The 27,101-nt window shown below is 38.0% G+C and overlaps 1 protein-coding gene across 2 annotated transcripts; it reads left to right on the top strand.

Moving 5' to 3' along the window:
• The first annotated feature begins 952 nt into the window (after nt 1-952).
• On the top strand, nt 953-25,919 carry LOC139954420 (copine-8-like). Of its 2 annotated transcripts, none has more exons than XM_071954215.1 (17): nt 953-1,228; nt 1,798-1,838; nt 3,439-3,485; nt 6,354-6,457; nt 7,302-7,341; nt 8,129-8,205; nt 9,289-9,349; nt 10,984-11,087; nt 12,155-12,301; nt 12,955-13,021; nt 16,147-16,309; nt 17,169-17,350; nt 17,747-17,874; nt 19,006-19,108; nt 20,522-20,579; nt 21,264-21,337; nt 21,900-25,919. In XM_071954215.1, the coding sequence occupies exons 1-17, from the start codon at nt 1,149-1,151 to the stop codon at nt 22,086-22,088; spliced, it is 1,665 nt and encodes a 554-aa protein (XP_071810316.1). In that variant the 5' UTR covers nt 953-1,148; the 3' UTR covers nt 22,089-25,919. The 2 variants fall into 2 exon arrangements, with proteins under 2 accessions (XP_071810316.1, XP_071810315.1); XM_071954214.1 differs by having other exon boundaries at nt 12,952-13,021.
• The last annotated feature ends 1,182 nt before the right edge of the window (nt 25,920-27,101 follow it).

Raw genomic sequence — 27,101 nt, 5'->3', positions numbered from 1 at the left:
TAATTATTAGCATAAAACCTTTCTTGGTGTTGAGTAATGGGGAGAGGTTGATGGTATAAAGCATTGTGAGAAACGGCCGCCTCTGAAGTGCCATAGTTTTCGAAAAATAAGTAATTTTCCACGAATTTGATTTCGAGACCTCAGATTTAGAACTTGAGGTCTTGAAATCAACCATCTAAACGCACACAACTTCGTGTGACAAGGGTTATTTTTCTTTCATTATTATCTTGAAATTTCAATGACCGATTGAGCTCAAATGTACACAAACTGTGAAGGCTAGTCTTTGACAATTACCAATAGTGTCCACTGCCTTTAAACGAAAAGTAAAAACTTGTCATAAAAGAAACGTATTGTTTCAGGGTATTTCATTTGGTCACCGTGGTCAAGTGGTTAGACTGCAGGACTTGCAATCACAAGGTTGTGGGTTCGAATCCCCAGCTAACCGCTGATTTCACAATGACAAGAAATACTGTTGTCTAGTTAATGTGGGAGTTTGCCGAGTTCCCTTGATGGGAATTGATCATTCAAACAAACATATCAAACAAACAAATTAAATTTTTGAATGTAAGAAAGTTTTGAAATAATGTTGTTATTCTTTTATCTCATTTTACCAGTGAATTCAAATCAAAATACACCACCCCGCCCAGATTCTTGTTCCTGCTGTTTAGAATTGCGATCCTTACAAGTTTTCATGAATTGTTTAAGGTCTCCTTTTTTAGAAAAAAGAAAAAATTCCCCATTGAAAAGCACTACAGCAGCGGCAATTTCGTAGTGCAGAAAAATAATATTTGCCCCGCCCCCTCGCTACCATAAAAAACAAGGTGCGCAACGAGTGAACTATAGAGGGCGACAAATAGCCGGACCGTTAATCGGAAGTTTATGTACACTGTATGGACGCATGATAGATATGTACGTGTGTTCCACACTATCCAAAACAAGCGCACCTGACCCGGCCCACGTACGGCACGAGCGCCAGAGAGATTCAGTTTGTGTCAAAACATAGTCGCGATAGCCAATCCCTTTTCCATTCATCCAGTTGTTTACAAATATTATAACCTCCTATCTGCTGCACTCGTAATAATGCTGGTTGAGACTCGCCACTGTTTGTAAGTTTTTAATTGAAGTTATCTAAAAAAAACACGTCTAGAATGGCGATGAATCCAGCGCCTTTTCAACCAGGAACAGGGAGTGTCCCTGCGACAAGGGTGGAAATCACAATTTCATGCAGGTAAGTACAGCCTTTTGAGGTTTTTGACTTTCCCTTTCGGTTTTGCGTAACGTATCGGTCCTTCGCTGGGCTGACAATGATTGAAATGTAAATTATTTATAGATGATGCTCATCATGCTCATGGGTTTAATTTAGACCAAGTAACTGGGGTCGGTATTCATTTAAACAAAATTGAAAAAGGATTTTTCTGTATCATCACGCCACTGTTTTTCCACCACCAGGTGTTCACTCATTTTTACAAAAAGGGATATCTCATTGTTGAGATACTATATTATTTCATATCAAATGTGTTGGCGCCATACGGAAACTTTTCCCCAACCAACACTAACATTTTTATGTAATTATTACTTTTTAATAGTAAACCTAGAAATAAGTGTGCATAAAAATGAATACTTGGGGTTTTTGGTTGCTGGTATGTTTTGCAGGAAACTAAGCCTTGAAAATGCTTACATTATTATTTTTAAGAATGTCTCTTTTGTGGATTTTTTTACACTAATTAACATGCATTTGACACTTTTATAAATGCATGCTATTTATTTATTCAATTTGTATGATTTCTTGATTTTCAGGGACCTCATAGACAAAGATATGATGTCAAAATCAGATCCAAGTAAGTGTCAAAAATAAAGTATGTAAATGTAGATTACTTCTCGAAACTAAAAGGCTCCCACGGGGGAGCCTTATAGTTTCTATCGAAGCGTAGATGATACTATGGAAAAAAAGGATAGATTAGATTAACCTTGGGCGCTGATGGGCGAGCCAGTCCAGAACTACAAATTTCGCCCAGCAAAATACACTGTGCTGCCCAGCAGGTGTTCTACCAGCTGAGTCATTTGCTTCTTTTTAAAGGCAGTGGACACTATTGGTAATTACTCAGTATAATTATTAGCATAAAACCTTACTTGGGAACGAGTATTTGGGAGCTTTTGATAGTATAAAACATTGTGAGAAACGGCTCGCTCTGAAGTAATATTGTTTTCGAGAAAGAAGTTATTTTCCACAAATTTGATTTCGAGACCTCAGATATAGAATTTGAGGTCGCGATATCAACCATCTGAAAGCACACAACTTTGTGTGACAAGGGTGTTTTTTCATTCATTATTATCTTGCAACTTCGACGACCAATTGAGCTCAAATTTTCACTGGTTTGTTATTTTGTGCACATGTTAATTCACAAAGTTGGAAAACTGGTCTTTGACATTTACCAGTAGTGTTCAGTGTCTTTAAGTAAGCTTGCATTTATAAGGCAGTGACTTTGGCTATTTCCTGGATTTGTTAACCATATCAAATTATGTTGAATTGGTCATTCTAAAATGTCTGTTTTCCATTTTTAGTGTTCCTTATTTCTATCTTTGAACATAGTTAATAGTCGTAATAAATAGTCTTGACAAAGTACAGTGAAGTTTTACCATTTCATGTGATAATTTTAATATATTTTGTACAGTACTGATTTATTTATACAGAACAATTTATTTAATTTTATACACTGTAGGCCCCTTATACAGCCTTAATTTTTAACATAATTTTTTCATTAAATTTTATTTTGGATTATATTCCTTGTTTTATGAAGTCTTTTAAAGGATTCGGGTGCTTTTTCAAATTGTCCACAGATTTACATTAAACTTACAGGGTTTGAAGATAATGATAGTGGAAAGCTTCCCTTCAAATATTACTAACTGAGGTGCTGTAGTTTTTGAGAAATGAGTAAAACAAGTCACAAAATAATTCTCGTCTCAGGAAGACAAAAATTATTTTAGCGTGTAAAATCCCATTAACAAGTTATGATATTATACCAAAACCATAGCATAACATACGTTTTTACATGCTAAAACTGGCTTTTCCCGAATCTAACTTAATGCTCTCGAACACTTGTAACCCTCAGTTTCATAAATCAATATTAGCGAATGCCTACCAGCAATTTTTTTTAGTGTTATCCGACCCTGTTAGTGTTAGTGTTCCTCATGTAACTAAATGGTATAAATAAGTTTCCAGTTGATTCAAACTGAAGAATTGGTGGCCTGTTTGATTTGAAATACTTAGCGGCCATCTTGAAAAAAAAAAAGTAAAAAGTAAATAGTAAGGCCCTCATCCTCCTCTTTTTTGAAAAATCCGGACGATCAACTGGTATTTTTTGTTATTTGGCCTTACCTGCTTTAATACTATTGCACCATTACCTGCTGACTTACATACTGTTGTCCATCTGTTTGCAGTGTGTGTGTTGTACACAACGCAGTTGGGCTCTAGAGACTTTGCAGAGGTAAGTACAAACTATAATTTATTAATTTTGGTTTTAACCCATACACCGATGTGTGTTAGCACTGTATACTCAGTACTTTCCCAAGTCCTGTGAAATAATATCACAGGCATATTACTCGGGTGGGATCCGAACCCACGACCCTTGCAATTCTAGAGCAGTGTCTTACCAACTACATTAGACTACTGAGGTTGCCCGGTAGCTAGAGGCAGTTCGAATCTATGTTTTGGCAGCGGACAATATCTCTTAAAACTATAATTTGTCTGGCAACATTTTAGATACTCTTAAAAGCACTGGACAACTTTTTATGCTTACAGTTATTTTAAGTAATAACCAATAGTGTTCAGTGCCTTTAACGTTATTTACTATACCTCATACATATTCATGACATAGAGTCGAGTTCTCATTGGTCCATTCATCATCACGTGCCAGGTGTTAATTTTGCTTACTACCAAGCGCGCCCGTGAGTATTCTCGCAAGTGGTAAATGCACATGACAAGTAATAGTTCCCCGGGAGCTATTCTACTTGTCATGCGCACTACCATTGCGCGACGTCATCCCCGGGCGCTATTGATCGTGGCACCGTTTTGTATACACGCACGAACAGCGCTCTCTAAAAGCGACATACAACACATGAACAAACTTATCATGTGCATTTTGTCTCAAAGTAATCTCAAAGTAACTCATGTTCCGGTAACTGAATATGTACGAAGTAAGTTTGGGCGATATCACGATATTATCGAATATATCGCGATATTAATTTGAACACGATTTCGATATCGGATGGATTTGGTTTTATTCGAAATATCGATATATCGCGATATATCGCGATAATCGCGATATATCGATATATCAATTAAATATCGCGATGTATTTGCTAGCCGAGACATCTTGCACCCCCATAGGTTTGGAGTAAAACCAGAAGAATAGGTCATTAGAACACCTCTCTTATTCTAGGACTGTCTCTTCTACAACTTTCACTTGGAGTTTTAAGACTGATGATGTCAAATTTCATTAATCGCGATTATATCGAATATCGCGATATATTGTCGGCGATATATCGTGAATAAAATAAATCGATATCGCCCAAGCTTAGTACGAAGTATAGTAAAACAAATATAACATGGTTTATTTCGGGTGACTAGTCGATATTAGCTCCCCTCGGTATTGGAAGTTGACAAACTTCCAATACCTCGGGAAGCTTATATTGTCAACTTCCAATACCTCGGGAAGCTAATATTGTCAACTTCCAATACCTCGGGAAGCTAATATTGTCAACTTCCAATACCTCGGGGAGCTAATATCGACTAGTCACCCTCAAACCATGTCATATTTGTATAATATTCCACAAAATATAGACCTTTGGTATCAAAGTTGATGTGGTGAGAAGCACTGCAGCTGATGATAGTATAAACTATTTTGTGAAAGAATTCCCCTTGAGGTAACATGGTGTGGATAATTTTTCACCCCAAAACATTGAATCTTACAATGTTTCTGATTGTTTTTGTTTTTTTAAAAGCATATAGACCGATCCAGGCGCGCAAGTGCTGGGCGCCGCCATCCGCTGCGCGCCATTGCTGGGGTGTCTTTGCGCCTAGTTTTGTGCACACAGACATGAGAAAATCGTTTTCCTTTTCCCTTTTTATGGGAATTGAACGTCTTCCTTGATGAACTATGAAATTTCCTTGATATGGCTGCTTGATATAACAACTTACTACATTCTTGATAAGTTTTTAGAATTAAGCGGAAAGTAAAATACTGAAATTCTTACAAAATACCTTGCCGATGTAATGCATTTTAGCGACATTTATGCAGTTTCTACGTCTTTGACCCCTAACTCACCTAAGACAAGCACCTTTTTCAAAATGATTCGGCTTATATTTTTTTGCAAATATTTGTGGTCAGTGATCGACATTGGTTTATCATGGTGTCCTGTTAAGGAAATTGTGTTATTCGTTGAGGAAAACATTTAATTTCCATAAAGAGTAAAAAGAGACATGATTTCCTCATGTCTTTGTGCACAAAACTGGGCACATGTACACCCCAGCAATGGCGCGCGGTGCTAAACACTTGCACGCCCGGTGCGCGTCGGATCGGTCTATTGAGTACCTTTTTGTTAGCATAGAATACATAACTAGTGTGTCATGGCTGATTGGTTTAGAGCATCAAAGTTAAGTTCTGGAGTGTAAGTCACTGGAGCGTGGGTTCGAATCCCGGTCATGAAGCTTGTGTCCATTACCAAATACAAATACTATAATTGCTTCTCTTCACCCAGGGGTATAAATGGGTACCTGTGAGGGTAGAGATTGATAATGTGTATTAAAAACCTTTAGAACGCCAGGGCAGCTGGCTGTTAGGCCCTAATTCCCAGGGAGCTGAGAAAGATTGTAGGAATGTTATTGGCCCAATGATCAGGGTTGGATTTCACAAAGAGTTACAACTAGTCTTATACGTGGGACTAGCCTGAAGTTTTTAATATCCCCTAGGACTAGACCTAACTCTGTGAATTCGTCACCAGGGCCCAATTTCATAGAGGTGCCAAGCACACAAATTTGCTTAGCATGAAATTTCTTCCTTGATAAAAACAGGTTTACCAACCAATTCTCCATGTGATTTTCAGGATAAGCAAACAAAAGCTGAATACCAGTAACGAGCACTATGCAACAAATGGAAATTTGGCTGGTAATCCTATTTTTAGTTGGAAAAGAAATTTCATGCTTAGCAAATTTTTGTGCTCAGCAGTTCTTTGAATATGGGCCCTGGGCACTAATTTGAAGCACTTTGATAGGGTTATTGTAAAGTGCACTACTGAAGAAAGTAAGTAAAAACATTTTTTTTTTTCATTCAAATTTTCCTTTCTTTTGGATGCAGTATGAGAGGACGGAGATGATAAAGAACTCGCTGAATCCAGACTTTGTTAAGAAGTTCAACTTAACGTACTTCTTTGAGGAATGCCAGAGGCTGAAATTTGAAATGTGAGTGCATCCTTTTACATGTATTACTCCCATTGGGTGTGTTGGTAATTAAACATTTTCAATAAACTGCAAAGCTGGTTTTGTAAACTTGTTTGTGTTTGTGTCATGGTAGAGCGGTTAAGAGCACTAGACGAAACTCTGGTGTGTCTGTTCAGCAGAGTGTTGGTTCGAGTCCCTCTTGGGACACATGTGTCCATAAGCACTACACTTAACCATGATGCTTTGCCCTTTGGATGGGACTTAAAGCTGTTGGCCCTGTGTGTTGTGTAACTCACGTAAACAACACAGTGAACTAATATCGAAAAGAGAAGGGGTTCACCCCGGTGTTCCTGGGCTGATTGGCCACAGCATCTTGTAAACCATTACATGGTGCTATGTAAAAAGTGTAGGTCTCATAATTCAAATCTAGTCCAGGGGTCGAAATTGCCACTAGCCCGCTAGCCCGGGACTACCAGATTTACAGCCGGGCTACTGATTTTTCCAGTTTAATAGCCCGACGGGCTAGTGGAAAAATAATGCAAAAATCATCATCACAAACAATAAAGAACTATGTTATTGGTGTATTGTAAAGTTTGAGCCGTGACGCGAGACATAATGTGTCTTTCGGGCTACCAAAATCTAATCAGGGCTACTAAAAATTATTGGTCACTAGCCCTGCTGACTACCATGGAAATACACTTAATTTCGACCCCTGTAGTCCCACATACCTTGCAGAAAAACACTGAATGTGAACAGTGTTAAGTGCCTAATAAATGTTGTGTATTATTATAAAAACTGCCAGGTTTACTACGAATCCCAGCTTGTATTATTATGTGTTTGATTTTTTTTTTGATTTTTTTTTCAGCTTTGATGTTGACTCCCAATCTCAAAAGCTGACTTCCCACGTAAGTTTGAAAATGAAATATGATTTGATGCAGTAAATAATTGCGAGCCACTTCAATGAATGCGTTAACCAACAAAGACCCGAGCTCGAGCTCTGACTGCAAAATTCTTGGTGAACATAAAACTGTAAATTCTGCTGGTTAGAGGGCTTTCATTACTATACTTATAATGCTATTAAGTTTTTTCAAAGAGTAGGTCTGAGCTTCCGCAACGAATGCATACAAACACAAACTGGACAACCTGGCTGATAACAAATTTATTTTCCAGTCTAATTTTTACAACAAACTCATTTATAAACAAAGAAACAACTAAACTTAAACAACACCTCAATTAGCAATACTGGAACCATTTTATTGTGTTTATAGCCATTGACTTTCAAGACTTTTTCCGTCAATTTCGTCCGCAGAATGACTTGCAAAGCGTTTACGGATGAAAGGAGCGTCATGTTTCTTAGAAATGCTTCAGTACGCCATTTTGCTAATCAAAGAGTTGGCCATAATAAATTTAGGTAATATTTTATGACAAGTGTCACACGTGCAACGCACACTGGTTTAAAATTCAGTAGACGAACAGCATGCACGCGCAAAGTTTAGAATGTAATTTTTGCCCTGTCTGTATGAGGAGCTTGACGCATTGACACTCACAATACGCAGAGTGCAATATAAAAACTGGGAGTAGGTTATAGCTCTTTCTTCACACTCCAGTTGGAGCATCTGATTGATGGATTAGCGCCTACTGGAAGATAAATAAACTTAAATATTGATGTAATTTTTGTTTTTTCTGTGGCAGGATTTTCTGGGTAAAATTGAAACAACTCTCGGTGAAATCTTGGGTTCTTCAAATAACCGTCTGGAGAAGCCTCTTGTGTGAGTATTATTTTATTCCGTAAGCATCTTGTTTTTGTTTCCATGGCAGACCGTGGCCCAATTTCATGGCTCTGCTTACAGACGAATTCTGCGCTGACGATCACCATTCTCTGCTCACTTTGTAAGCGCAAAGTTTCTGCGCTAGACTGTTTAAGTGTAGAATGCCTTGTAACGTGGAGTTCACACGCACAAAAGCCAAAATTCCCAGCTTACCAGTGAAATAGGCTCGACATTAGCACAGAATTCCCTGCTTCCGCTTGCGCTGATTCTTTGCTTACGGTAAGCAGAGCCATGAAAATTGGACCCTTATAACTCACTCATGGTTCAGAACAAGATAGTCAATCCGTATTTGATTTTGTGGGTTTTTCCTGGAACAGTTCTTTGGGGTTTCCCGCATCTAAAAACCTGAAACTTCCTTTCTTTGCGTAGCAAGCACCTTTGTTTACGGGTTTCCTTAGGCTTGCGAGCTACATTGATTTAGTTCACTTGGTTTCACTACCAGAAATATATCGTAATAACCTTCAATTCAGAAGTCGTTGCTTTGAGGAACAGCAAGGATCCTGAGAAAGATCCTTGAGATCAAAAGGGCCATGTCACACAAAGAAATTTCAAGCAACCAGTTCCAGGCAATCTCCCAGAAGAAAAGCCATATTCACTTTTCAATGTTTACATATTTTTTGTGTGCTACCAAAGTGGTCCTGTGGCAAGCAATGCAGTTGGTTGCCTCCAAGTTGCCTACGTAAAAGTTGCCTTATGTGACAAGACCCTAAGGCTATGGGACTTTGCCAGACTCAAGAAAATGTCAGTTCTAAGGAAAATGGGGTCTTCCTTTTTTATAAAATGAAACAATAATGATAGTAGAAACGAACCAAATTTTGTTTCTAATATTTATCAAACCTGGGGTCGATTTCAAAAAGTGTTAGACACTAAAAACTTAAGGCTAGTCCTAAGTTATAGGGTTAATCCTAACTCGAGATAAGACTAGTCGTAACTCGTTGTGAAACCCAGCCCTGTTCTGCAAATTCTTCAAGATGAGCCTATTTTCAATTATGTAAATCTGTGTTTGATCTTTTCCTGTTTTAGTGGAGCGGGTAAGAAATGCGGTAGAATTATTATATCAGCAGAAGAAGTCAGTGACTGCAAGGTAAGATTGACATACCTTTTTTCTTTTATTTTCACTCTTTTATGGCGTTTTTTTCTTTAAAGAAAAACTCCATGGCGATCGAAGGTTGATTAACATGAAAATAAACAGAGAAGAAAAAGAAGAAAAAACTACACTATTACAAAGTTGAGACATAAATGGTTTAGGAGGGAATTGTTTTACAATGAATACAACAAAATTGTTTGAAAAATAGTGAAACAGTAACCTGGATAAAAATATTGTAGGCGCAGCCAGGTGAGTCCTTGAGGCCATCTTAAGAAGCGCATAAAAATCTGCGTACTAACATTGTCAAGTTTCATTTGTTCAATGATTTGGGGTTGAACATAGAAAAATTGGCTGGAGTGGGATTTGAACTACCAACCTATGGATTACTGTAAACTTGGCAGGGTTCGAAATTAGCGGTCGCCCGATCGCCAAATGCGAGTGAAAATAGCGGCGGGCGAGTGAAAACCCTTTCTCACTAGCCCGTCGGGCGAGTCAAATAATTATTCCTTTTCACATATAAATAAGGGTTCAGTGGCAAAATCCCACAGAAAACTTTTACTAAAGCTTTTAAACTAGTAAGTTTGACAATTCTAGATACTTGCTAGATTTAATTTTGCCGTGATCGGGACCGGAATTGCTGTCGTTCGTTTAAGAGAACACGTACAATCAATCGAAAACACGATGAACAAACCACATGGTGCCGAGTATCCTTACAGTAGATGTACACGGTCGCCCACTGGTACGTCCATGCAATATGCACAGCACATACATACACAGCACATACACAACACACACAGTCGTCCAAAGTCCATTCTGACCAATCTGAACGCTGTGATTGTCCGTTGATGGCTGTTGATAATTCCATATTCATGATTTTCTTGACTAGGCTTCAATGCAGTACATGTTCACGAACGGAGTAAATAATTGCCGCACGTTGTGAATAATGCCTGCAGACTGTGCTCAATGTACAGCCTTGGAGGAATTCCAATAACATGGACAACTTTTGCCAACAGAGGGCGTTGCGGGGCAAAGTTCATTGAGTTATTTCTCGATGTGCGTTGTTGACTGATCGTTGATTCATGAAGATTTTGTTGCAAACCGAGTTCAAAACATGTTCAAATCAACCGACCCCCTAACCATGAAGTCATTTAAGTTGTTGATGGAAAAGGGATAGTTTAAGGTAAACATTCAGATATAAAATCCTCAAAAAAAAGCAATTTTAAGGGCTTCATTTTCATGTTTTTTTGGTTGAAAATTTTGTGTATAAATAAATACATGCGGGCTAGTGAAAAAACCTGCGGGCGATCGAGAATTGTGTTTGACTCACCCGGCGGGCGATTGAAAAAAAAAGTTAAGGGAAACCCCTGCTTGGGTGTGATCCCTGGCTATACTTGGCAGGTAACAGTTGTATGGCTTCTGCCTGACAACCTCGACCAAAAATATTGACAAAATAGCAATACTGACAGCATAGGGTTAGATTGAGCCCCGACACTTCAACCCTTGGTTTTGAATACCCCTTTAGTAAATGTTCACTTCTTCAGCTCCAAATCATTTGAAACTTTATCAAGTTATTTATCCTGGTTTTTATCTTGTTTTCATATTTGAGTACTAAATTTTAACTCTCCCTGCAGGATCGTGCTACATTGAGCTTCTGTGGTCATAAACTCGACAAGAAAGACTTTCTTGGAAAGTCGGATCCTTTCATGGTGTTCTATCGTTGCAATGAAGACAATTCGTAAGTTGTAATGTTATGTTCTTCCGTACCAAGAGGTATTTATTTAATCGTTCAAGGCACTAGACATTTACTCAAAATAATGTTGAGCATATAAACTTACTTGGTAACGAGCAATGGAGAGCTGTTGATAGTCAAAATCATTGTGAGAAACGGCTCCCTCTGGAGTAGCCTAGTTCAGGCCTGAAGCCTTTTATTATGCATCTGAAAGCACACACATTTGTGCAAGAAGAGTGTTTATTCGTTCATTATTCTCATGCAACATCGGTGACGAATTGAGCCCAAATTAGGCCTGGGCGAATAATTCGAATATCCGGTTAATGGCGAATAGGTTTTCCTATCCGTAACCGCGAATGCCTTTTTTTTCTTAACCGGATATCCGCATAGGGCGCGAATAGCTATTTATAAACCGGATAGTTCTGTAATTACAACCAAGTAACCGGATATTCTTTAATATCCGAATATCCGCGGACGTCGGGCGACAACTGATAGGAATATTTTGTCTGAATCCTTATGAAACTTCTATTAAGACAGCATTAAACAGCACAAATTAAGTATTTAACTATGCTCACCTCCGTGATGAGTTAAAACAAAGATTACAAAAGTTTTCCTTCGCGTAGAGTCAATCACGATCAAAAGAAACAGCAAATCGCCATCTTTAAATTAGATCCGGTTATTTTTATGAATGAACCGTGTATTCACTGTCTAAAACCCGCCCATAAGATCTCATTCACAAACGAACAGTGCCCTCTAGCGGCAAAAAAACTATTAAAATATCCGGTTAATTTCGGATAGTTGGCCAGCGGTATCCGAATACCAAAATTTCACTATTCGCCCAGCACTAGTCAAAATGTTCACATATTTGGTGTTTATTCATATGTTTGGATTCACCAAATGAGAGTGGTCTTTGACAATTACCAAAAGTGTCCAGCCGTCGATTTCACCAAACTCTTCCTGATTAAAATTGTGGTTGACCATGATATAAAAATAAATATTAAAAATTGACCTCATGGACATTTCCTCTACACATTTGAATAGTGATGTTTATTTCATGATTTTTTTTTTTCCAGGTACACAATATGTCATAAGACAGAGGTAATAAAGAACACCCTCAATCCAACATGGCGGCCGTTTCCTGTCCTGGTTAGATCGCTGTGTAACGGAGACGTAGAGCGGACCATCAAGGTGGAATGTTTTGATTGGGACAGTGATGGAGGGTGAGAGACAATTTTTAATGGGTTTGGGTCATAGAGTTCTATAAGAACTAGAGGGTGCACTGGTGATGCTTCTTGCACAAACGCGACGGTACCGCAAGAAGACACGCGTGCGCCATTCTGTACGCGCATTGAATATGAAATACACAGTGTTTATTGAACACTACACAATGCTGTTTTTCAAATTATAAAACGGCCGCACAAACACACGCTGTGCGATGCCTGTTTTGTCAACTTAGAAAATGGCCGCCTGCGCGCAGGCTAGGGCGCGTGTAAAGGCCAGTGCACACTCCAGTTCTTATATATAACTCCATGTTTTGGGTACTTTTTTTATGACACAATACACAATGTCCACAGATTTACACTAGACATAAACAGTTTGAAGATAATGATAGCAGAAAGCTGCCCTTATAAAATATTACTTGCTGGGGTGCTGTAGTTTTTGAACAACTGTCACAAAAATAATGTTCATCTCAGGACGTTTATATGACACACGAGACAATGTTTCTCAAAATGGCGCAACGGAGATCATTGTGATGAACACCACAAGGGAATTGGGTCAGTGAATAATTTTGGAGGGAAATTTACAAGGAAAGAACAGAATATTATGTTAACATGTAAACTTTTGTTTATGTCTGTCTTCTTTGTTTCAGTAGCCATGATCTTATTGGAATATTCACAACAAATATGAGACAGATTTTGACCGGAAGGCAAACCTACGAGGTAATCCTGTTTCTATTTTCTCTTGCTCAATTTTGAAACGTATTGAGCCTTTTTATTCTAATAATAATAATAATAATAATAATAATAATAATAATAATAATATTTATTTGGGCAAACACATTAACAAGCACATGTACACATTAAAAATATTTAAGAAGACAAAGTAAAACAAAGGTGGGGTGCCCAGGAGAGCATAAAAGTTGAACAAATAACCAAAAGGCGTCTGTCTCCTAAATCCCCGAAAATACATTCAGGCAATAGATGTCATATAAAACAGCACAGTGCTGCTCATTCTTTGGCAGCAGAAGCAATGGAGGATTAATGACGAGCTATAAACAATGTGGGTGAACTAAGGTGAGGGAATTACGGATAATATTTTCTGGATGCAAGTGTATGCCGTGCTATACAATACTGTAAAACAATATCCGCCCATAACAAGAAAAATAAATAGCATTCTCAGTGCAATTTACTTTGTCACTCACATTACACACCGTCACTCACATTACTTGTCACTCACATTACACACCGTCACTCACATTACTTGTCACTCACATTACACACCGTCACTCACATTACTTGTCACTCACATTACACACCGTCACTCACATTACTTGTCACTCACATTACACACCGTCACTCACATTACTTGTCACTCACATTACCAACTTCAGGTAGTTTCATTTAAAAAACTGAAGCATTTACAGCTCAATTTATTGTCTTACAATGGAGACCACAACTAGTAGGGGAGAAAAATAATAATATATTGCATTTAACATCTAAACATTTAAACATCTGTCGTTTCAGTATCATAATGTTAGATAATCATGTGTCAATGTAGGTTTTGAGAAGAGCCATCCCTTTATTGTCATAAAAATTCATAAAAAATGGGGGAAAATAGAAAAATAAAGTAATCACTTAAAATAGTGGTATTGCCCCCCAAAATAAGCAAAATTTAATTGAAACTTATTGATTTCTTTCCCTCAATGTGTCATCTATGCAATAAAAGCCTCAAATTATGATATATTGGTGTTTAAAATTTTGGGGGTCATGTCCCACTTTCCGAGGAATTGACCAGCAGATAATACAAATCACTGAACAACTGTAAAAGTCAAACGAGCAAAGAAATAAACAGATATACACATAAAGGCAATACGTTTGAAAAAGCAAGTCTAGACAACAAAATGTTTCTATTCATAGAAATGTCTTTGGTGAGTCAGTAGCATTGGCTTCTAAAGGATGTTTTATAAAGTGCACATTCTAAAAATACATTACTCATTGCTCTTCAGCAATAGATGGAACAGAAGTAACATGATATTAAACAATTTTTATTTATTTTTGGGGTTGAACAAAGAATTGACTAGAGTGGGATTCGAACCAACGACCTCCGGATCAACGTGCCGACGCTCTACAAACTGAGCTATCTAGCCTTTTATTGGCGGTGTCACTATTTTGTCAATATCTTTGTTCAGGGGTGCCAGTCAGAAGCCAAGCAACCGTTAACTGCCGTGTAGCCAGGGATCACACCCAAATTACGATAAAACCTGGGAAGCGGCAGCCTGGGGATCACCTTAAGGGGATGCGACTTTTTGTTTCAGATATCAATATAAACCACAAGGGAAACTGACTGGGTAAATTTTTTAATTTTTATATATATGATAACATTGTGAAAACTCATTGCTACAATGTAGTGCCTTCAATTTTAAATGGTTTTTATTGTTATTGTCTGCTTGCCTAAAGAAGGTTATCACTAGTAAATGTGCGGAAGAGTATGGGTTATAAAAAAAGAGAAAAGGGGTTCACCCATAGAGCTATATATATTGACTAGAGCGCTAAAAACGTTGTACACGCACTAAGGTTTTGAAGCCATGTGGGCGCATCCATGTTTATGTACAAACCAATACAAAAGCTTGAAATTTTGTAAGGCAATTGTATGGCTATTTGCATGACAATGCGTTTGTTCTTTTCTACGTGTCATCGAACCAAAAAATGCATCAATGTGAACGCACAATTGGCTGATGAGCATACAAACTGCAAGCGTCATGTGCGTCATGTTTAAAAGGCGCGTATACTTTTTTTAGTACGTCAATCAAGTCGAACTTACGGTTTTTGTAGCGCAGACGTACGCGAATGGGCAGTCGCGTACGTAAGCGCACAAGCCAAATTTAACAAAAATCGCGACAATGTGTGTTCTTCAAAATTAATATCATTCCTTAGTCACGCAACACATCAAACATGTCTGCGCAGAGCAAGTTAGGGTTCTAGTCAATATATGTAGCTCTATGGGTTCACCCCAGTATTCCCAGTTTTGATCGTCAGTATATTGCGCCACAGCACCTTGTAAAGGAATAGGTCTAATACTAAAAGCATAGCTGCTGTACAATATCGTGCAGAACAAAATACGGAGCGATGTGACACGCCCTCATAGGGGTGTGATAAAGCCCTATATAAGAACCTAAGATTGTTACTGCAAATATTGAATGTATTGTGCAAATATTATAAGTGTCGTGGCCAAGCGGTTAAGATCACCAAATTCAAACTCTGGTGTTTCTGATCAGCAGAGTGTGGGTTTGAATCCCAAGCCGTGACACTTGTGTGGAAATGTCGTGGCCGAGTGATTATTGGATCATCGAAATTTAAACTCTGGTGTTTCTGATCAGCAGAGTATGGGTTCGAATCCCAAGCCGTGCAGTTGTGTGGAAATGTCGTGGCCGAGTGATTATTGGATCACCGAAATTCAAACTCTGGTGTTTCTGATCAGCAGAGTGTGGGTTCGAATCCCAAGCTGTTACACTTGTGTCCTTAAGCAAGGCACTTAACCATTGCTTCGTCCTTCGGATGGGATGTAAAGCCGTTGGTCCCATGTGTTGTGTAACGCATGTAAAATAGCCCAGTGCGCTTATCGAAAAGAGAAGGTGTTCGCCCCGGTGTTCCTGGCTGTGGCTGCTTAATGCGCCGTAGCACCTTGTAAACCCTTATAAGTGCTAACTAATTGGGTCTCAAAATTCATCTTTCCGAGAGTTTGTAATACTCAGCGCCTTGAGTACCTTGTTTGGTAGATACATGTGCTATATAAAACTTTGATATTGTTATTACTATTATGTGTTTTTTGTTTCGACCCTCTGTAGCTGATAAATCCCAAGAAGAAGGCCAAGAAGAAAAGCTACAAGAATTCCGGCACGATTGAACTGACAAACTGTGTGATCGAGAAGCAGCACAGTTTCCTGGATTATATCTCGGGAGGAATGCAGATCAACTTCACTGTAGCCATTGACTTCACAGCTTCTAATGGTAGGAACTATTAAAGACAGTGGACACTACTGGTAATTGCCAAACACCAGTCTTCTCACTTGGTGTATCTGAACATATGCATAAAATAACAAACCTGTGAAAATTTGAACTCAATTTGTGATCTATGTTGCGAGATAATAATGAAAGAAAAAAACACCTTTGTCACACGAAGTTGGGTGCTTTCAGATGCTTGATTTTGAGACCTCAAGTTCTAAATCTGAGGTCACGAAATCAAATTCGTGGAAGATTACTTCTTTCTCAAAAACTGCTCCACTTCATAGGGAGCCGTTTCTCACAAGGTTTTATACTATCAACCTCTCCCCATTACTCGTTACCAGGTGAGGTTTTATGCTGATAATTATTTTGAGTAATTACCAATGGTGTCCACTGCCTTTAAGGGGTTCTGACTCTGGCTTGGGTTCTGGCTCTGGCTCCTCAAATTTAAGCGGGTGGAATTTCCTTTAACATTAAATCAAAACTATTATTCTGTTTCCCCGACGCAATGTTAACATCTATTATATATCGTTGCGGTACCCACTGCCAAAATATAGGATTCGAACTGCCTCTAGCTACCAGGCAATCTCGATAGTCTAGTTGGTAATATACTGCTTTAAAATTGCAATGGTTGTGGGTTCGAATCCCATCCGAGTAATATGCCTGTGAAATTTTTTCACCGGACTCCGGAAAGTACTGAGTATACAGTGCTAACACACATCGGTGTATGGGTAAAAGCCAAAATTAACATTCTTTATCCCTGATGCAAATTTAACATCTATTACATAACTGTAAACCAGGGCTCTACATACAGCTAATTAATACAAGGTCTTAATTATGGTTTTTGTTTTCCCCTTGATTTTAGGTAACCCTACTCACAGTAATTCCCTTCACTACATCAACCCTTATCAACCCAATCATTATGAGATCGCAATTTCATCTGTTGGAGAGGTCATCCAAGACTATGACTTTGATAAACTTTTTCCTGTTCTGGGCTTTGGTGCAAAGCTACCTCCAGATGGTCGAGTGTCTCACGAGTTCTCCGTGGTAAGGTTTACTTTTGTTACTAGACTCAAGCTCATTGTTTGAAAATAGAGCCTGACTATTTCTCCCCTCTTTTCCTGTTCGAAACGGCGACTTCGGTTACACGTACAGCTAGAGTGCATTTTGGCGACCCCAACCAAAGCCCAACAGACTCAACAAGTCGGTTACCGGTTGGTCTGAACAGCATTGTCACCGCGCTCAACTGATGAACAGTTTTTCTGGTTGGTGTCACAAAAACGCACTCCTAGATCAGCTCGTCTGCCTGTTCTTCAACACTGGCAGACGTGCTGATCTAGCCGTAGCTGCAGCCGGAGTCGCCGTTTCGGACACGGACTAATAGGCAAAATATTGAGAGAAAATACTTTAAAATGTTTGTCACCTTTTTTTTCTTTTGGACAGAATTTCAATCCTCAGTCACCGTTCTGCACGGGTATTCCTGGTATCATGCAAGCATATCAGAGCTGCATTAGACAGGTGCAGCTGTATGGCCCCACTAACTTTGCACCGATCATCAACCATGTAGCACAGTAAGTAGTTGCTTCTATATGTACATCAATATTTGTGTTTTATAGAGTGTCCTGGCCGAGTGGTTAAGAGCATCAAATTCAAGTTCTGGTGCTAAGTCACCAGAGTGTGGGTTCGAATCCCGGTCATGACACTTGTGTCCTTGAGCAAGATGCTTTACTATAATTGCTTCTCTTCACCCAGGGGTATAATTGGGGACCTGCGAGAGTAGAAGTTGATATTGTGTATGAAAAGCCACAAGCGCCTTACAGGCAGCTCAGGGCTGTATATTCTCTAGGGAGCTGAGAAACATTACAGGGATGTTATTGGCCCTATGACCAGGGCATTAATGTAAAGCGCATTGATACGGTTATTGTGAACTGCGCTATATAAGAATTTGTTACTATTATTATTATTATATGTGACAAGTGAAAAATGTATGGTTTTGTTTAATTCCCCTTTGATTTTAACAAAGAGGTGCACCTCCATGGTGTTACTCTAGTATAATTCACTTTCTTTTTCCTTCATGCCTTTTCTATTCAAATTACAGTTTGTTTTGTCTGTGGGAAAGTTCTTCATATCGGCCAATATTAATCTTATGCACCCCAGAGACTCTCAGGCTCATTGTTTATAGACCTTTATCACAGTGTGGCCATCTTGATTTTACTCCATTCCAACTCATTGTAACCAAACTGAGGCTGGAAGAAATAATAGTCTGGTGCCATGTTTGCGCAATGAATGTTAGCATTCATTACTGTTATGGAAACGGGGAGCATGACCAAGATGCTGACAGCATGATAAAGGTCTATTGGAACCTGAGAAACCACCCACAAGTAGACTCATTAGCATATTCCTTTGTATGTATAATTGTTTCATGTTAGTTCATGTATTTGCCTTTGCTGTCTTAATGAATTTTCTATAGATTTTCTATTTGATATGGTATTAGATGTGCTATTTTTCAAATTTTTCTGACGTTTTTGTCTTTGTACCCTTTTGGTCTCTATGTAGTCATATTTTAATTGTATATTCTTTGTATGTACTGTTTGCCTGGGAATAAATAAATGAATAAATAAATGGCAAATAAAATAATAACAATAATTATTATTATCACAAGGCAGTTACACTCTCATTATTTGATCTGATTTATCTTGCAGGTTTGCCAAGGCTTATCCCGACGGCTCTAATTACTTCATCCTTCTCATTATAACTGATGGTGTGATATCTGATATGGACATGACTAAAGAAGCGATCATCAGGGTAAGGAAATTAAACAAAATGGCGTCTTTAAAAGCACTGGACTTCTTTTGGTAATTGTCAAAGACCAGTCTTCTCACTTGGTGTATCTCAACATATACATAAAATAACAAACATGTGACAATTTGAGCTCAATTGGTCGTTGAAGTTGCAAGAGAATAATGGAAGAAAAAACAGCCCTGTTGCACGAGTTGTGTGCTTTCAGATGCCTGAATTCGAGACTGCAGCTGAGGTCTCAAAACCAATTCAAATACTTTAGTGAGAAATTATTTCTTGCTCAATTTCTATGCGACGCCAGAGGGAGCCGTTTCTCACAATTCTTTATGCTATCAACAGCTCTCCATTGCGCGTTACCAAAGAAGTTTTTATGCTAACAAATACTTTGAGTAAGGGATTTATATTGTTGTGTGATATTTTTTTGAAATGTAACAAGTGATTTTATTTTTGAAATGTAACCTGTGAACTTCTTTTTGAAATGTAACCTGTGAATTTCTATTTGAAATGTTGCCTGTGAATTTATTTTTGAAATGTAACCTGTGAATTTATTTTTGAATTTTGAAATGCAACCTGTGAATTTATTTATGGAATGTATGTAACCTGTGAATTTCTATTTGAAATGTTGCCTGTGAATTTCTTTTTGAAATGTGACATGTGAATTTGAAATAGTATAACATTTTAAATCCATTTCTTCTGGTTTTTTTTTGCAGGAAATGTATTGCTTTTTTATCACAATAACCTGTGAATATCTTTTTGAAATGTATCCTGTGAATTTCTATTTGAAATGTTGCCTGTGAATTTCTTTTTGAAATGTAACCTGTGAATTTCTTTTTGAAATGTAACCTGTGAATTTGAAAAAAGTATAACATTCTAAAAACCATTTCTTCCTCCATTTTGCAGGAATTTTATTGCTTTTATTGTAACAATGTATACATGGTTCATTGAGGTGTGTTTTCATTGTAGCAACTTCTTTTTGGGATTGTGGCTTATATTGCTAGAGCTGATGTCATACCACTTGACCACAGTGGTAATAGCCTTCTGCTAAAGGCTAATTTAGCAGTGTGTACTGCTAAGATTTCACAACATATTATTTGTAATTGCTCCTTTCCAAAGGTGTTGTGCATATCATTTGTTTCTTTATTTAACTCTTGTTTATATTTGCCAATAACCTACTCTTTTGTTATGTTGTTTTTCATCAAAATGTATTTAGTAGTTTTAATTAGGTTTACTGAAATCACTTAGGCCTAGTTATTATTGCATTGTCGTCAGTTTTATGATTTATCAAAATAGTTTTTCTAACATTGTTAAAATGGCTATTAGGTATGACGCATGATTAGATTTTAGCTAAGTTGGGTTCAGCTGGAAAATGAACTTAGAAAATTCTTTAAATAGTTTTTATTTTGATCTGTTTAAAACTAGGCCAGTACCCTTCCGATGTCAATCATCATTATCGGAGTAGGACCAGCTGAATTTGATGGTGAGTCCATTTAGGGATTAATTGGCCTTTCTATAACACCCCTTACAAAAAAAATCTGCCTTTTCATTGGTTTAGAGCGTGACACATGATATGTGTATCTTTTACTAGAAACCTGACGGCCTTGTGATAATCGTTTGCCATGTAATAGTCGACCTGTTACATGGCGCGGGCAACACCCAGATGTCTTTTTATCCACCTCAAACCCAATCAGTCATGCATCTGTGTATCTGAAAAATGCGTATGAATGTTGCGTGTACGAGGGTGATAAATAGTCTGTTGGGGTGTTATAAAACAAATATTGACTGCTTTTACTCATGGTATGGTTAAAACTTTTACTCCCTCGGCGATCCCTGGATCGTTCCAATTTCCCTCGGCTGCGCTCCGGGGATCATCTCGGGAGTCGTAGTTTTAACCATATCACTCGAAGCAGTCAAAATTTGTGTACCATTGTTCTATTGTTAATTGGCATGTCTTGGCTGCGCGAATAAGAGTACCAAACTCAAGCTGTAGTGTTTCTGTTCAGCAGACTGTGGGTTCGAGAGTCATAACACTTTAGTCCTTTAGCAAGACACTTCACCATTATTGCTAAATTAATTGCTGAATAAATACACAAATACAACTATAGGTTGATAATAATGTTGATCAAAATCATTTAATTCAGTTGATGATGTTTTTTTAATTTAGCTATGGAGGAACTGGACGCAGACAAGAAGGCGCTGACATATCGCGGAAAAGTCGCTGAGAGAGACATTGTCCAGGTAGTTATTGCACATCCAATTCTATTCTCTTAAAGACACTGGACACCTTTGGTAATTGTCAAAGACTAGTCTTCTCACTTGGTGTATGCCAACATATTCAATAAAATAACAAACCTGTGAGAACTGGGTCTCATCTAGTCATCCAAGTTGCAAGAAAATAATGAAAGGAAAAAATACCCTTATTGCACAAGTTGGTGAGCTTTCAGAGGCTTCATGCCCGAAGGATTTTATTATTTGATTGAGAATTTACCTCGTTCTCAAAAACTCTGTTACTTTATAGGGAAGCTTTTCGTTGCTTGTTTAACAAGTAAAACTAAGTAAGTTTTTTCTGCTAACAACTATTTTGAGTAGTTACCAATAGTGTCCACTGCCTTTAAGTCACAACTCTCTTCAACTGTTTTATTTGTTTCTTAAAGGAAAAAATATACGTTTGATAATCACTTTTAAATTAATGGCGATAAAAACTAACTTGGTTAACATAAATATACAGCAGCTTTTGATAGTATAACCTTGTTGAGAATAAATTTACAAATAAACATCTTCTCATTTTGTCTGTTTACAGTTCGTGCCTTTCAGAGATTACGTCGGCGGTGTAGGTAGTAGCAACCAGCAGCTCAGTCAAGCACGTCTTGCCAAAGACGTCTTGGCAGAGGTTCCAGAGCAAATTATAGCTTTCATGAAGAAACACGGTATCAGCCCAATCACCGCGCCGCAACCCCACACTCCCCTCGCAGTACCCCCAAGTCAGTAACCCTCTTGTCATAATCAACTAGATTTAATAAGCGCGTATACTGTGGATCAAACAACTGTATAGACCTTATGTAGTGACGTCATTCCAGGCTTGTATGCTTTGTTTTTGAAAGGGCAAGGGCACCAAGGCATAATTCCTTGTTGGGAAAAGGGCACCCTATGAGGAAATTGTAATTTTCTACTGGAGCATTTTAAGGGCACCAAGGCAATGACTAGGGGCACGTGAGGCAATCGCCTTTGTTGCCTTTGTGAAGTGCCTGCCATCAGGCCGCTAATGCAAATGCGCATGGCCCAATAGACCTTGCATGTGACGTCACACGCTCAAAAAGCACCCTCACTGGGGTCAGAAAGTGCCCTCATTGGGGTCAAAGGAGGTAAATGAATGGACAATAGCTGTTCTTTGTGCGTAAGTCGTGCACGTGAGCTTGGTGTCTGTGTCTGTGTAGCGTTTCGCATAGTGCAAATGCAGCTTTTCTGCTGTTAGCAATGCGCTGTATCGATACCTCTCGTCTTTTACCCCGAAACAAAAGAACTGAAGAAATGCTAACCAAAAGCGACTGCTCTTTGTGCATGGTAACGACTTGGAGTGCTTGTAGGGTGCTCATTACGCATGTGTAAAAATGAATTTTTTTTAACGCAATCCACGAGTTTCAAATGGATCATGTTTTTACACAGTTCCCCTAGTAACTGCATACAGTGAGACATGTCACATGATCAAATGATGAGAGGGGAATAGTTGCTCTATGACTTGATGCCTCTTTTGATCGCACACTCTTGGTACTTCTCATACACAGAATGGTTCAACCACAGGACTAATTACAATATCCAATATATTTGGATATTCTAAAGTCACACTTCCAGAGGTTATGATCACGTAAGGCATTCTGGGGGAAATGGCGCTGCGCGCTTGCGTATCGCTGGGAACGAGGTTGGAGCCACCGAGCAACCTCTTTTAGATCTCTAACAAGAGGGCGCCTTACTCGGATGGCATCATTTGCACAAGTGGAACAACCTGAAGTTTTGAAAGATTCCATTCATTCTTGGGTTTTTTAAATGATACATGAGGAATAACCGAAAATTCCTTTCAACTCTTATATTTTTTTTAATAAAAAAGTGTTGATAAGTCACATCTATTTTTTGTCTACTATGCTTATAAAAGTTGCCTTATCAGTAATTTTCTTAATATTCATTTGGCATTCCCAGTTATCATTGTTCAGCAATTCTTGCACATGATAATGTCTCAGGGGTGTTGGGTTTGTCCCGGTGTTCATGGTTTGATTGGCAGCACTCTGCTCTACTGCACCTTGTAAAACCATGGTACTATGGTACTATGTAAAAGGAGTAGATCTCGTAATTCAAGCGTATAGTCCACATACTTGCAGTTGCAGGAAAATACTGAATGGTAAAGCACCTTGAGCTTCACTGAGTGGCGAGTATGTGCGCTATATAACAAGAAGCCACTGTTATTATTATTATTATTGTCTCATAAAAAGTACTTTAGTAAAGTTAGGGTCATACTTTGGTCTTGTCTTGACTCTGAAAGAAAATTGTTTTACCAAAAGCCTCCTTGTTATAAAGATGGCAATGGTAGTAAGCATCCTCTGTGGTTATTTTGACTGAAATGCCCACGATGGTTATAAATCACTTAAAAGGAAGTAGAACAAAGTAAGACAGTTCTCTAAGAACAAACTCTACCTGGCAAGTAGATACACACATGGTGTTACCGCACACCAAATATACATTGATACCTCACCATGCAATGCCTCAAATCCTATACACTTAAAAGGCGACAACAAATTTGAATCTCTAAAGGTTGCCTTTAGGCAGATCAAGCTTCCGTTGTGTCTGTTTGTTAATGCTGCAGCCGGATATGCAGTTGAACCCGCTGCTAACTGTGGATGGATTTCACATTCTTGATGAAAGTACAGTGACAGTTTTTTGGCTGTTTTGGAAAGCAAAAATCTGATAAAAGTAGGAAGACTATCATGCCTGCTTAAGTTCTGCAAAGTTAAAGCTAAAGTTATACACTTCCGTCTCTTCTGTAATATAGATGTGTGTAAAGTAGATAACTTGGGATTGAGTAATGTATAGTTTTATAGTAGCCCTGGCAGCCTTACACTTTCGTTTTCTACTTCTTTAACGTTTTGAGCCCCAAAGAACCTGACGAAAGGAACAAAGGTGAACATTTTATGCATTTAAATTTTCATCGTAAACGCAACATGAGAGTGCTGTTAAAAGAACAACTGTAGAAAGAATAATGTGCCTTGTGAGTCTATTTAACCCATTAATAAATTGAAGACATTGGAAAAATACCCCCCCCCAAAAAATTGACCAGAGTGGGACTCGAACGATCGACCTCCAGATACGGCGCTCTCCGGCACTCTACCAACTAGACCATGTTGCCACCTAGGGTTAAATTGCCTAAGGATCATACTAAAAATTAAATATGCCTTAAAAAATTTACATGCTGGTGTGCCTTCTTCTCCATACAGCTGTTAAATATCTACGACTTGCAAGAAAAAAAAAAAACTGCTGGACAGAAGTAGCTGACTTTTGTCAATTATTTCAGTTGTAATTTTGTCAAGGAAGCATAGAACATCTGGGTGCAATTTTCATGGCGCTGCCTATAAAGTACAAAGTATCTAAGCACAAATAACTGTTGTCTACTAAGTCCTTTCTGTAAGCTTACTCAATTTTTTGAATATCGTAATTTTCAGCTTTTCCACTGATATCTTTTGTAACTATATCTTTCATCATGTGTTTAATTCTTAAAGTACATGTTTCATGTATTAATACATCTAATTAAAGGTACTAAATAAAGATCAGGGCTCGAAATTTGGGGAAAAATCCAAAGGACCATACATGTATGGCTTGTTGCGAAAAATGTGTACTGCCCGAATTTTTTTTTAAACAAGACAGTTTAATATGCGTACTGGTGTTTTTTAATGAGCCTTATGACACACATGTCATGTTCGGTTTATGAGTATATTTATATAGCTCTATGTTATACACGCACATATTTCATTATTCAATAGAAATAAAAGGTTTCTATCAGACTCTAAGTCAACCTTTTAACATCACTTATTTTTTATTGTTTTTAATATCACACAGTGTAGTTTGATTATTCAATTGGAAAACACAACACTGCCAGAAATGTTCAGCATGTTCAGTCATGAGTTTACTGATCGACACCAGTCGCTGGCCTCGGGGCCTGTGGTCCAGTGTAAGATTCGAGCCCTGAAGATAAATGTATATATTATTTCTTGAATTATATCTCAAGTTGAGCTCACATGTATGCATGGCCTTATTGATGTTTCCATATCCATTTGAACTGCATATATAAATGCATTTGAGTTCACATGTAGTTTTCCCATTGACTTTTTCAATTTCTGGGTGGAGTGTGTATAATCTGAAATGACTCAAATGGGTACTCACTTTCAGGAATCGCTTGATAGTTTTCCCCGAGGAATGTGAGAGAGCTTTGTACTTTATTTTATAACCTTTTTTATATAAAGTTTTATTCTAGGAGATTATTATGTTTGTGTATTCCTTTTTGTAGATTCTTCGGAAAAAGTAGGGTAATAAAAAATTACACCAAGTAATTATTTGCACTTATAGTTCATTAAAATGCAATTTTGAGTTGGTGAACATGTGTATAGTCAACACATTCTTAGATACTTTAATTGTCTCTTAATATCTTACTAAAAGGAGAGGTGCTGGTGTTTATTTTAAGGAGTTTTCAAATCATAAAAAAGAACTTTATATATGTAATTGTACAATTGAATCCAAATAAAATATTCAAATGAGAACAAGTTATACATAAAAAAAACAGACTGTCTCTGTTTGTATCATGGATATACCTTCAGCCAAAGTAAATTAGTTAATGACATCTGTGCTCTGCCCTAGAACGGTAATTCGGCTAACCTGCAGCCACAACACATCTTTTCCGCATGCATTTGATTAGAAACTGTTGCACCCTAACCCTCCTACAGTGTGACCAATCAAACTACTCACCATTGTTTTGAATGATAAAAATAAGGTTTGTCTACAATATGATGTATTGTGCTAACAGTCAACCCTCCTACTGGTTCCCATTCAATATCAACTGTGGTTTTGAAAGATAAATGAGCTTTTCCAGGCTGCAATATGATAGCATGTTTTACTAGTCAACCCTCCTACTGTCTTTCCATTCAATATCATCCACTGTGGTTTTGAAAGATAAATGAGCTATGCCAGGCTGCAATATAATGTCCATGTGTGAACAGTCAACCCCCCCACTGTCTTCCCATTCGATATCATCAACTGTGTGGTTTTGAAAGATAAATGAGCTATGCTAGGCTACAATATGATAGCATGTGTTACCAGTCAACCCTCCTTCTGTCTTCCCATTCATTATCTTCAACTGTGGTTTTGAAAGATAAATGAGCTATGCTAGGCTGCAATATGATAGCATGTGTTACCAGTCAACCCTCCTTCTGTCTTCCCATTCATTATCTTCAACTGTGGTTTTGAAAGATAAATGAGCTATGCCAGGCTGTAATTCCATATTGTGTGTTATATGTCAACCCTCCTACTGCCTTCCCATTCAATATCATAAACTGGTTTGGAAAGATAAATGAGCTTTGCCAGGCTGCAATATGATAGCATGTTTTACTAGTCAACCCTCCTACTGTCTTTCCATTCGATATCATCAACTGTGTGGTTTTGAAAGATAAATGAGCTATGCTAGGCTGCAATATGATAGCATGTGTTACCAGTCAACCCTCCTTCTGTCTTCCCATTCATTATCTTCAACTGTGGTTTTGAAAGATAAATGAGCTATGCCAGGCTGTAATTCCATATTGTGTGTTATATGTCAACCCTCCTACTGCCTTCCCATTCAATATCATAAACTGGTTTGGAAAGATAAATGAGCTATGTCGGGCTGCAATACGAAATCATGTGTCAACAGTCAACCCTCCACCGCTTCCCATTAAATATCATCCACTGTGGTTTTGAAAGATAAATGAGCTAT

This window comes from Asterias amurensis, chromosome 2, assembly GCF_032118995.1.
Source record: "Asterias amurensis chromosome 2, ASM3211899v1".
Classification (NCBI taxonomy): domain Eukaryota; kingdom Metazoa; phylum Echinodermata; class Asteroidea; order Forcipulatida; family Asteriidae; genus Asterias; species Asterias amurensis.
Note: the sequence above shows the minus strand (reverse complement) of the source record. Positions and strands in the feature narration are given on the sequence as shown.

Bases quoted from the DNA above. Each gene is read 5' to 3' on its own strand.
- LOC139954420 (XM_071954214.1), top strand. From the start codon at position 1,149: ATGGCGATGAATCCAGCGCCTTTTCAACCAGGAACAGGGAGTGTCCCT. The intron at 7,342-8,128 runs GTAAGTTTGAAA...TTTCTGTGGCAG, and splicing joins CTCAAAAGCTGACTTCCCAC to GATTTTCTGGGTAAAATTGA. The intron at 12,302-12,951 runs GTGAGAGACAAT...TCTTTGTTTCAG, and splicing joins GATTGGGACAGTGATGGAGG to TAGCCATGATCTTATTGGAA.